Source organism: Danio rerio, chromosome 8, assembly GCF_049306965.1.
Source record: "Danio rerio strain Tuebingen ecotype United States chromosome 8, GRCz12tu, whole genome shotgun sequence".
In the NCBI taxonomy this organism is placed as follows: domain Eukaryota; kingdom Metazoa; phylum Chordata; class Actinopteri; order Cypriniformes; family Danionidae; genus Danio; species Danio rerio.
This window is the reverse complement of record NC_133183.1, coordinates 12,015,001-12,027,171: the sequence shown is the minus strand read 5'-3', so window position 1 is coordinate 12,027,171 and position 12,171 is coordinate 12,015,001. Positions and strand designations below refer to the sequence as shown.

The 12,171-nt window shown below is 36.4% G+C and overlaps 1 protein-coding gene across 2 annotated transcripts in view; it reads right to left on the bottom strand.

Moving 5' to 3' along the window:
* Positions 1-7,839: 7,839 nt before the first annotated feature.
* Positions 7,840-12,171, bottom strand: part of tbc1d22b (TBC1 domain family, member 22B) — a 112,001-nt gene continuing 107,669 nt past the window's right edge. For both annotated transcript variants that reach the window (XM_009303776.5, XM_068223100.2), the window contains one exon: positions 7,840-9,947. In XM_009303776.5, the coding sequence (XP_009302051.1) occupies positions 9,819-9,947 (129 nt within the window). In that variant the 3' untranslated portion in view covers positions 7,840-9,818. The remainder of the gene's footprint in view (positions 9,948-12,171) is intronic.

The window sequence follows — 12,171 nt, the reverse complement described above, 5'->3', positions numbered from 1 at the left end:
GATGGATGGAATGGATAAACGAGAGGAGGAATAATGCCAAGCGGGGAGTCCAAAAAGGAAAAAAGCGCAGGAAATCCCAGGACAAGTCACTGGAAGGAGACAAATAACTTAAGACGTAGAGGACATGTCTATAAATAGGCAGGGCGGTCGTACCGGCAGGGCGCACACTTTCTCTTTTCTTTCTTTAAAGAGAGAAGGGAAGGGGAAAAAAGCCACCCACAGTCGACTCCAAATCAGAAGCAGAACAAAGCAAAATACCAAAGAAACCACAATTACACACATTCATGAATAACATTTGATTCGCACATCGAAAACCAACCTCTCTGCAGCCTAAGCAGATGAAATAATCAAGAAGCTGCACATTAAAGAAGGTACTGAATGGGGTTAATACAATCAGACGTGTTTGAGCAATCCAGACTTTTTAAAACATTCATGATGAAAGATGCCCAGAGGAGTAAAAGTCAACATGAAACAGCATTTGAGACTAATTGAAGCCGAGCAGAATATTCCAGAACAAAGCACAGGGTGGAACTTGACCATTTCATCCATCAGGAATTGATTGGATGATGGAAAGCGCCTTGCATACTGTACCAGAGTGGAAGTTTGCAGTGGGCTGTGAAGGACTGAACTTCAGAGAGCATTATGGGTACACAATTGCTATTTAAAAATAAGTGTGTACATTACCATTCAAAATGGTTTAAATTAGGGATGCGCAATTCATTGGTTTGGGTCATTATTAAACGTTTCTTTTTTTACTGTTTTTCTTATCAGCCTGATGAGATAATTAGGTCGATATAAAGCCGATAAATAATGGATTATTTCTGGTGGTTGAATCACCAGATGTTTGCTGCTGGCCATGACTGGTGTCTTCCAGATGACTTGAGAGCAGATGCACAATTTACAAGATTTTATACTATATAAAGGGCAAAAGAAAATACCAGCAGTGTGGGAGGATTTCATCGCACAAAGGAGAGAATCAGATTTGCTAATTCTTAATTATTTTTAGAAAGATCTCGATGTTTCCTTTTATGTAATCAGGCTCATAAACATTCATGTTTAAACAACTCATGTATTAGATATCGGCTTCCCATTTTTTATGTGTATAGGACTAAATTTCAATATCAGTGCATCCCAATACTTTTAAAGTAAGTTTGCAGTAACTGATTAAAGATTAAGGTTGATGTTAATGTTAAATATATACAGTTGAAGTCAGAATTATTGGTCCCCCTGAATTATTAGCCCCCCTGTTTATTTTTTCCCCAATTTCTGTTTAACGGAGAAATTTTCAGCACATTTTTAAACATAAGTTTTAATAACTCATTTCTAATAACTGATTTATTTTATCTTTGCCATGATGACAGTAAATAGTATTTGACTAGTTATTTTTCAAGACACTTGATGTTTTTAAAGTGACATTTAAAGGCTTAACTAGGTTAATTAGGTTAACTAGGCAGGTTAGGGAAATTAGGCAAGTTATTGAATAACGATGGTTTGATCTGTAGACTGATGGGGAAAAGATCTAGCTTAAAGGGGCTAATACTTTGACCTTAAAATGGCTTTTAAAAATAAAAACTGCTTTTATTCTAGCCGAAATAAAACAAATAAGACTTTCTTCAGAAGAAAAAAATATTATCAGATGTACTGTGAAAATTTGATCGGTTAAACATGGATTTAAAAATAAACAAATATTTTTGACTATATACAAATACTTAAACAATAAAGAAATTTAAAGCGGAGCTATTAACAAAGAGCATAGAATCACCAAGAGGCGACACTCTAGTGCAAATTGGGAAACAGCCACTAGATGGCGCGGGGGCTATTTTGGAATGAAAACTCCAATAGAACAACAGCATATAAGACTGTAAAATAAACTATTAAAAGTGCTGATGATTGTGATAGTAAGTGTTGTATTGTCGTCTTTCAGGTTGTATCACAGATTTAATGCTCTTTTTAAATAAATAAATAAATAAATAAATAAAAAACATTGCAACTGCTTGACATCACGACAGCAATAAGATCCACTCCAAAATGGCGGAATATGGGGCCTTTGCTGGGCGCTGCTGTTACTATGGAAGGTTCTATTGAGTGTCGCCTCTTGGTCATTCTAAGCTCTTTGCTAATAATTCTGACTTCAACTGTAAGATATATATATATATATATATATATATATATATATATATATATATTTTTTTTTTTTTTTTTTTCTTCTTAAAGAACACTGTTCACAATATTGACTATTTATGATCCAAAAAATGCAGTCTTGGTGAGCCCTTTAAAAACTTTACCAATCCCAAACTTTTGAAAAGTATTGTACACAGCAAGCTAGGTGTACTAGTTTAGTACAGACATAACTAGCTATGTGTCCATCCCAAAGATGCGCATTAGACTTACAGTATGAGCAAAATTGGAATATCACATAAAACATTTGCGAATGCAGCAGTTTTTGGATCTAATGAGTTAAAGAGAACAAAACAGTCATGTCCTCATAAACCAGCTCGATGTTGTAATACTTAATGCCGAGTTCAGATTTTAGCCCCGATTTTGACTCCCCATCAGAGTTTGAAAAATTGCAGACAAATGCCTGAAATCATAGGCAAATCGATGCTCGTTCAAATGAGTATCAATCACACTGTATGAACTATCAAAGACATGATCTGAGAGAATCACAGATGAGTCGTCAACACCCATGAGATATTTGGCATGCTAAATATCTGGAGCTGTCAAAATCATGCTGTGTGAAATGTGTTCTGATAGAAAATAACATTGGCGATTATCTACAGCCAATAAGAAAACAGCATCCACTAGTATGGGTATCTGCAGGCTAGCAGGAGGATGGGGAAGAAGTTACATTTATTTTCGGTCTATTTGGACTCAAGAAATGCAGGAAAAACTAGTGGACATTTGGCGGAAGCACCCGCGTCTGTTTGACGTGTATTCTGAACAATACCACAATCGGGTCAAAAAAGAAAAAGGTGAAGGACAAATGATTCCCTTTAAAAGTCAGATGAGCTAAATAAGGACATTTTCTACCCCACTAAAGGCTTCTTTCTCATTATGTAGTTAATAGTAAAAGATGTACTAAGTGACCTTGCGTTGTTTCCATGTCACTTGCATGTGTGAGGTCGTGGGATGTAACTTGTCGTCGATTCTTTCTCTTGTAAAGTCATGCAGTCGCCAATCCATCTTGCAGTGTAAACACAGCAGCGGCCTAATGCCTCCCCAGATAGTCATGCAGTGTGAAAACATCTGACATGACTACTTGGAAAATCATGCAGTCTGAACTCGGCATAAGTCATACCCATGTCATATACAAGTTCTGTCCTTGTAAACCACCAAAACCAGTACACACACAGAAGTGTTGGTTTTGATGGGACTCCCTAAAGCTGTAATGTATTTTATACAGTAAAAACAGCAGATTATATGACCCTACTGCAACCCTACCCCTAAACGCAACCCTCAAAGAACACTTGTGGCCAAATTTGATTTAGTATGTAAGTGTGATTTTGAAACGTTTTGAATTACAAGGACATGTCCAAACATAACTAGCTATATTTACATCCCAAAGATGCGAATTAGACTTGTGAGTAAAACTGGAATTTCATATAAAACATTTGCGAATACAGCAACGTTTGAATCCAATGAATCAAAGAGAACAAAATAGTCATGTCCTTATAAACCAGCTCAATGTTGTAATACCCAAGTCATACCCATTTCATATACTGGTTCTGTCCTTGTAACCCCCCCAAAAGCAGTACACACAATTTTTTTTGCTTTTGATGGTTTACAGGGACTCTCCAAACTCTGTAATGTATTTTATACAGTAAAAACTGCTAATTATATAGCCGTAGTGCACTCCTAGCCCTAAACCCAACCCTCAAAGGAAACCTGTTGCAATATTAAATTTAGTATTTAATTTCCTATGATTTTGAAATAATTTGAATTACAAGGACATGTACAGACATAACTAGTTATGTTTCCAACCCAAAGATGCAAATTAGACTTATGAGCAAAATTGGAATATCAAATAAAACATTTGCGAATAATTCAATCAAAGAGAATGAAATCGTCACTTCCTGATAAACTGGCATCAAATATCAAAAAAGAAAAAATATAATGATCTGCAGTAGAAAAGCCACATTTGGCCTTTTTATATAATAAATTACTTGTGCCTCAGAAGACAAAATGCAATAAACATGTGGTGGCTTTTGGAGTCGTAAGACGCTCTTTAAGAGCTCAGACGCTCAATAGAGCTCTGTGGGTAACAATACTGCACCACATTGATGACAGACTTCGGCTGAGGGATTTTAGAATGACCAAAACAACATTTCAGATAGTCTACACAATGTGGTCAGTCTGCTGATTTGTCCATTAATGCTGTCCAATAACATCCAGCTTTGACATCACATAATCTGTTAAACAAAATAATTTTTAACTTTTTGACTAAAAAGTTTATTCTGCTGTATGCATATTTTTAAAATTGTCATTAAGCACTTTTAATGCGCTATTCCAAAATCTGCATAACAATAGGTGGACAGAAACATAACTAATTACTGGTTTAGGAATGTAAATAAAACATTTTATAGAATTTTAAAACTTTTGAACTTGAATTTAGATTTAGTGATTTTTAAGTGTATTGCTCAGACTTATTTCACTTCATATAACATCAATCTATCACCTAAAGCCATGGGTATTAATTTTGTTGTCTCTATAGGTTTATTTTGACTTTGGCTGTCAGCCACTGCTTCGCACTTTATAAATCACCAAGGACCACGATTTCATCTAAAAATCTTCTCTTTTTGGATGAAAAATCAATTATCTATCTGTACTGTGTGTTTCATGTTCAACATGTACAGTACTGCGCAAAAGTCTTTAACCACTTGTGCATTATTTTTGAAAGCATCTTCATTTTACAGCATTTTTAAGTGCCTAAAACTTTGAACAGTGCTGTAGCTTTGCATGTAGGTTTTTTGAAGCATCTTAGAGATGTTGCCATAGTTCTTGGATTTAGTTTTAGTCTTGTGTTCTGTTTCTTCATGTCATTACAGACAGAATGAATGATAAACAGATTAGATTAGATCTCTATGTGGAGCACTGTCTGTCTTTAGACTTCTTGTGCAGACCATAATGCTACAGAAAAATATTGAAATAATAATGAATTTTGCACAGGACTGTATGTTCAAAAAACACTTTTGAGAAAAAAAAATATATCTTACATCTTGGGTGGCCTGAGGATAAAAAACAGCACAATTGCAATTTTAAGTCAATTGTCCCATCACCATCTAAAGGTCAAGCTCATCCTCAAGAGCATCTTACTGGTTAACACACTAAAAACATAAATGACATCGATAAACGTTTGTTTGAGGATTATGATGAATAGTGATGTGTTTTAAGAACGTAAATTCTTTCTATTTTGATTTCATGTTGACTTAACCCAGTTTTAACAGAATAACAGAATCATTAATACAATCGATTCAGACTTGTATGACATTCAAAAGACTACAACGTGAAGCAAGCAAGTCTCTCAGTTCACTGGATGTGTCTCATGAATAATTTCCGGCCCGTGTCCTCAGCAGGGTCAGCAAATCTCAACCCTCCACAACAAGTCACCCTTTCATTAGCGCACTTTAAAAGGGGTGGAGAGCAAACTAATTATCTCCGGAGTGAATATCAGCTCATTAAAAGCATGAAAAAGCATAAACCTAAAGACGAGCAGGGAAAAACATCCAAGTTCACTTCAAAATAAGGAGTGCAGCACCGCAAACGCTTCATCAAAAATAGATTGTAACAGCAAGAGCGTATACGACTCAGGTGGTTTCAAATGTCACTGACGGATGAATAAGAACAGTGAGCTGACAAAATGTACATTATTCAAGCATTTAACATCAGCAAACTGAGCAGCGCTAAGCTAGAAGATCAACGCCATCAATTTTAACCAATTCTGACACCTTCTTCTAATCAATACACTCCATTTGCTTCAATAATTAAAGCAAAAAAGACACTCATTTAATTTATTATTCAGATTATCCATGCAGGGGAGTTTGGTCCAAGTTCTGCGAAATGATTAGAGATTACTTTATTATGGAAAAAAATCAGCTTTTGATAAGTCCGAGATATATTCGGCATGCTGATTTATAAAGATCACACATCTACTTTGGAAAGACTCTGAACTTGAACAATTAATCGTCAATCAAAAATAAGCAATTGGAGTGTGCCGAGAGGTGAAACTAGGGTTCAAAGGGAGATAATCAGATCATCTGCATCTGATTAGCATAAACATCTGCATAATTTGGGTTGCCCTGGGAGACTGAATATATACAGTGGGTACAGAAAGTGGCAGCATCATGCTGTGGGGGTGTTTTACAGCTGGAGAGATGGGATGAGTGGTTGAAATCGAGGGAAAGACGAATGCGACCAAGTACAGGCATATCCTGGACGAAAACCTTCTCCAGAGTGCTCAGGACCTTAGACTAGACTAAAGGTTTACCTTCCGACGAGACAATAGCCCCTTTCACACATATAGACCTTTCTGGAAAATTACCGACAATCTTCCAGAAGTGAAGTTTAGTTATAAACTAATTTTGAGGGGATCACTTGCTCATGATTGCTTGCAGCCGGTCTCGTATTATCCAATTTATGATTCACCAATCAGACAATTCCTAAACCACTATAAATACCCTAAGTTCTATATAACAGCCATCTTCATTTTGAAGAATCCCCCCTTTCACCCCTACTCCTCCTCCTTTCCTAGATGGGTGGCACGGTGGCCCAGTGGTTAGCACTGTTGCCTCACAGCAAGAACGTCACTGGTTCTAGTCTATACCAAGCCAGCTGACATTCCTGTGCAGAGTTAACACATTCTCCTCGTGCTCGCGTGGGTTTCCCCCGGGTTCCCCGGGTTCCCCGGTTTCCTCCCACCGTCCAAAAACATGCAACTTAAATTAATTGACTAATTCAAATAGGCACCATAGACATGCTGCTAGTAAGTAGTCATCTCTAAAGAAAAATCTCTACCTGTTCATTAGCTACTCCAGCAGGAAAATTCTAGAGATCTACCTGAGCTCAAACTCCCTTCTCGCCTTGTAAACGGGAGGGAGCCCCGGGTTCGAGGATTTTATGAGCTCAGGGCTCTCTCCCAGGACAGCATGCCAAACAAGCTTTATAATCAATCATCAGCTAAGTGTGAACTCTTGAAAGCTCTGTATGTGTGAACAGGCCCTTTTTGAAAATATCGGTAAATTCGTTCTGGCAATTTTTCGAAAAGAGAAGTTGTAACATTACTGGTAATTTGCCGGAATGCTGCTCTGTGTGAACACAGAAGGAAAATTGCCGGAAAGAGCGCGTTCGCATCTAGAACTCGCTGACGTGAGACGTCTACTTTAGCCAATCAAAACACTCAGATGTATTCACATCTGCACTGTTTATGAAAATAAAAGCCTTTAAATAATTTTCCAGAAACATTTAGCTGCTACATGTTAGTTAGATATCATTTCTATGTTCCTTCTTAACGCCATTTGTGTAAAAAAATATTGTTGCTTGACGGGTGTGCACATGATGCGTGAGCCGTTTAGAATTAATTTCTAGTTAATGATGTAAAAATTTACCGGTATTTTAGAATGGATTTGTGAATGGTCATTTCCGAAAAAATTCGTAACTTCCTTGCCTGTATGAACAGCGCTTTTTTGAATAAGCCGGTCAAGTCGGAAATTTTCTGGATATTTACCGGTTTCACGGTGTGAAAGGATCAAATAACTCTAAGCACACATCTACGTTCGAGGATTTTATGAGCTCAGGGCTCTCTCCCAGGACAGCATGCCAAACAAGCTTTATAATCAATCATCAGCTAAGTGTGAACTCTTGAAAGCTCTGTATGTGTGAACAGGCCCTTTTTGAAAATATCGGTAAATTCGTTCTGGCAATTTTTCGAAAAGAGAAGTTGTAACATTACTGGTAATTTGCCGGAATGCTGCTCTGTGTGAACACAGAAGGAAAATTGCCGGAAAGAGCGCGTTCGCATCTAGAACTCGCTGACGTGAGACGTCTACTTTAGCCAATCAAAACACTCAGATGTATTCACATCTGCACTGTTTATGAAAATAAAAGCCTTTAAATAATTTTCCAGAAACATTTAGCTGCTACATGTTAGTTAGATATCATTTCTATGTTCCTTCTTAACGCCATTTGTGTAAAAAAATATTGTTGCTTGACGGGTGTGCACATGATGCGTGAGCCGTTTAGAATTAATTTCTAGTTAATGATGTAAAAATTTACCGGTATTTTAGAATGGATTTGTGAATGGTCATTTCCGAAAAAATTCGTAACTTCCTTGCCTGTATGAACAGCGCTTTTTTGAATAAGCCGGTCAAGTCGGAAATTTTCTGGATATTTACCGGTTTCACGGTGTGAAAGGATCAAATAACTCTAAGCACACATCTACTAAAACGAAGTAGTGGCTTCGCAACAACTCCATGACTGTTCTTGAATGGCCCAACCAGAGCCCTGACTTAGACCCAATTGAGCATCTCTGGACAGAACTAAAAATGGCTGTACAACAGCATTTTCCACACAAATCTAGGTGTGAAAAACTTGTTGCATCTTTGCCAAAAGACACATGACTGTATTAGATCAAAAGGGGTCTGAATGTTTAAGACCATGTGATATTTTAGTTTTTCTTTTTTAATAAATCTACAAAAAAAAGTCAACAATTCTGTATTTTTCTGTCAATGTAGGCTTTTGTGTATATATTAATGAGAATATATTATGAAATTTTAGCAATTGGCAGCAATTTAACGGAGTGAAAAATTTAAGGGGGCCTAAAAACTTTCCGTACCCACTGTACATGCGAACAGCAGATGCCTTTTCACAGTGGTTTGAGATCGACTGCACTTCGGCAGTATTTAAAAATCACAATTTTTTTTTCTTCCACACTTCAGTGAAAACTGAAAGCCTTCAGTCTGTCTCTTTAAGTCAGTGGGTTTCTTTCAACACAACTCCTGAGAGTCCCACGGTCTCGTACCATGACCTCACATCACACCGATTCATTCTTTATAAAGCCATATAAATATTTCAGCTCAGTTTGACTCAGCCGTCTTCACCTCAGTAGTCGTCGAACACTAAAACTAAAGCTCTAAAAGTACCCATTTTCTAGGAAACAATTGTGCAAGAGCTTTGTATACATACAAAGCCACTTAAAAAGATTAGTTGATTGTTAAAATTCACAGTCTAACAAACGTAAAAACCTGAAAGAAAAACCCAAACACTTCGCTCAGGCGGTTGCATATTGATTCTTCGAATCCGTAACGCTTGGCCGCGCGTCCCTTGAGAAATGACCCTTTATGGCTGCCATAGTTTCATGTATTGCAGAGCTTCAATAACACCGTCTCTGAGTGATTACGGACGGGAATCGACCCGTGTACCTGTGTGTGGTACAATCAATGTCGCAATGAGCAAAAGGGGCAGAGGAGATCACATTATGGTCTAATAACACAAAACACAAGACCATCGGCGGCGTGGGGAGAAAAAAAAAAATCAAGAAAATAAAACAAGAGGTGGCTTCTCCACATCTGAAGTAACAAATGGATGAGGATAAACAAATGGCTCTTTCTGTTTTGAGTTTGATCTGCTCACATTTTGCTCAAGATATTTGTTTTCCACCCAATATATCCATTTTGTTCGTGAATTATAAGAGATGATGACCAAAATTTGATGTCATTGGAGACAATTGGTTAGCTCGATTTCCACCGTCAGATTAAACATAGATGTTCCCGTTGTTAAGTCAGATCATGGTCTGGGTCAAGCTGTGGTCTGGTTTAGGGAGTTTCTCATCTCTTGTAGTGGCTTGGAGCGTCGGCAAACATGTATTTGAGTCTGTAGGCCTCTGCTAGAAGCAAACCCACCTCTTCGTTGCCCCAGTGTATTGTAGGAAGGTTCTGCAGGAGCATTAGCAGATTCTGAAAAGACAAAACACAATTCAGTGGATCATTTAACAACCTTTAAAAATCTACATGTAGCAGCCTTCGTCATCAAAAAAAAAAGCAGTTTCACAGTCATTACATATTCTTTGAAAAGCATTTCTACTGTTCTCAACTGGAAATGCTTGTAATCACTGCATGATTACAAAGTGAGGATAATGTGATTCATGATTGGCGCAGCTCTTAGGTCGCTGCTTGTGTGTTTAGAGCGCATACATATGTGTGTGTGTGTGTGTGTGTGGGCTTTCTACCACCTACAGCTGCTGTAAGTGCACAAGAGCAGATCTATTGTAATCAGCTTCACTCTGTGTAAGATCAGATCTGGGGTTCTTTGGTGTGGGAATTTCAGCACAGCAGCATGCGAGCTGAAAAAAGCATTGATTTTCCAGATGCTAACCAGAGCGCCTTTGAGCTTTGGAATAAAATATGATGCTCATCACAGCAGCCTATATATATTGATTGAACAGTCTGGCACTTAAATAAGAAGAAATTAAGAGAGCACTCTCTGAATTTACGATTTCATTAATTATCTGCGTAAAACATAATTTTGCTTTTTGTTCTGTAAACTAATGACAATTTGACCCAAATTTAATATGAAATTGCTGTCTTTTGTTGCAAAAATGTCAGAGGGCCACAATAACCAAAAAGATGTCATATTTGAGAGCTGTTTACATTGATTTTAGACAACACAATGATAATGATGTTCTAAATTCAGAAGAGTTAAACGAAAATCTATAGTTGCATCCCAAATGACACACCATGCACTTACATACTTGTACACTCAACCATGCAGTGTATGAGTTTAGTGTTGTTCCCAGTGGAACACAAACGTTTGTTTATTAACGCTTGTGCACTGTTCAAATTGACTACCATTTTCTTATATTCAGGATGAAAACATTCACTGAATTTAACTGCTGTAAAAATGTATCAGATTAATGTTTTTTTCTTTTTTCCATTCATAAATCTGTAAATCAACCTTAGTCCTGATAAAAACTCATAAATGTTTTTAAAAATTACAGAATTTTAACTCTTAATTGCCAAATTAAAAAATGAAAAAATATCCACAAAATGACATGTTCTCAATATAAAAAAGTAATTGTGGACTGGATTATTTTTGTGGACTGGTCTTTATTATAGTCTAAATTTATTGCATTTAAATTAAACTATTTCTCTCTGTTAAACAGAAATTGGGGAATAAATAAACAAGGGGCTAATAATTCAGGAAAGTCTAAAATTATTAGCCCTCCTGTTTTATTTTTTCCCAAATTTTAATTTAAGGAATTTTTTTTCAACACACTTTTAAACATAATAGTCTTAATAACTCATTTCTAATAACTGCTTTATTTTATCTTTGACATGATGACAGTAAATAATATTTGACTAAATATTTTTCAAGACACTTCTATACAGCTTAAGTTGACATTAATAGGCTTAACTAAGTTAATTAGGTTAACTATGCAGGTTAGAGTAATTAGGCAAGTTTTGTTTAACGATGGTTTGTTCTGTAGCCTATCGAGAAAATATATTGCTTAAAGGGGCTAATAATTTTGACCTTAAAATAACTTTTAAAAAATTAAAAACTGATTTTATTCTAGCTGAAATAAAACAAATAAGACTTTCTCAGGAAGAAAAAATATTATCAGACACACAGTAAACATTTTCTTGCTCTGTTAAACATCATTTGGGAAGTATTTAAAAAACAAATAAAAGCTTAAAGGGGGCTAATAATTCTGACTTCAACTGTATATGCCATTTGCTACTGAATGCTATTCAGTATTAAAGTTGTTGCTGTAATTTACTGGATGTCCACCATTGCCACTAATAACAACGCTTTATCAATTATTGCCGCATTAAGAAATAGACGTTACTTTACATTACAGACACTTAGGCTTGTTATATTTTCTTAAAAGCACTGCTGCTTTAACAAGACAATGGTTTGATTTTGTTTTGTGTGATTTATCAGCGCTGAACCATCTGAAGCACAGGTGTCTTTGTTCAATTCTCCGGCACAACAATGCAGTAAACAGAAGCTCAATTATCAGTAAATAATGGAGAAACACCTCAGTAATTTATTTAGAAATTAAATCCAGATGGGACATTTGCAGTCTTTGTATAGCGTAAATTAATTACCGTCAAAGCTCAACAAGTCTGAAATATTACCTAGAAGAAAGCTACCTGAATGTGCTCTTGTATTTGCAGGTAA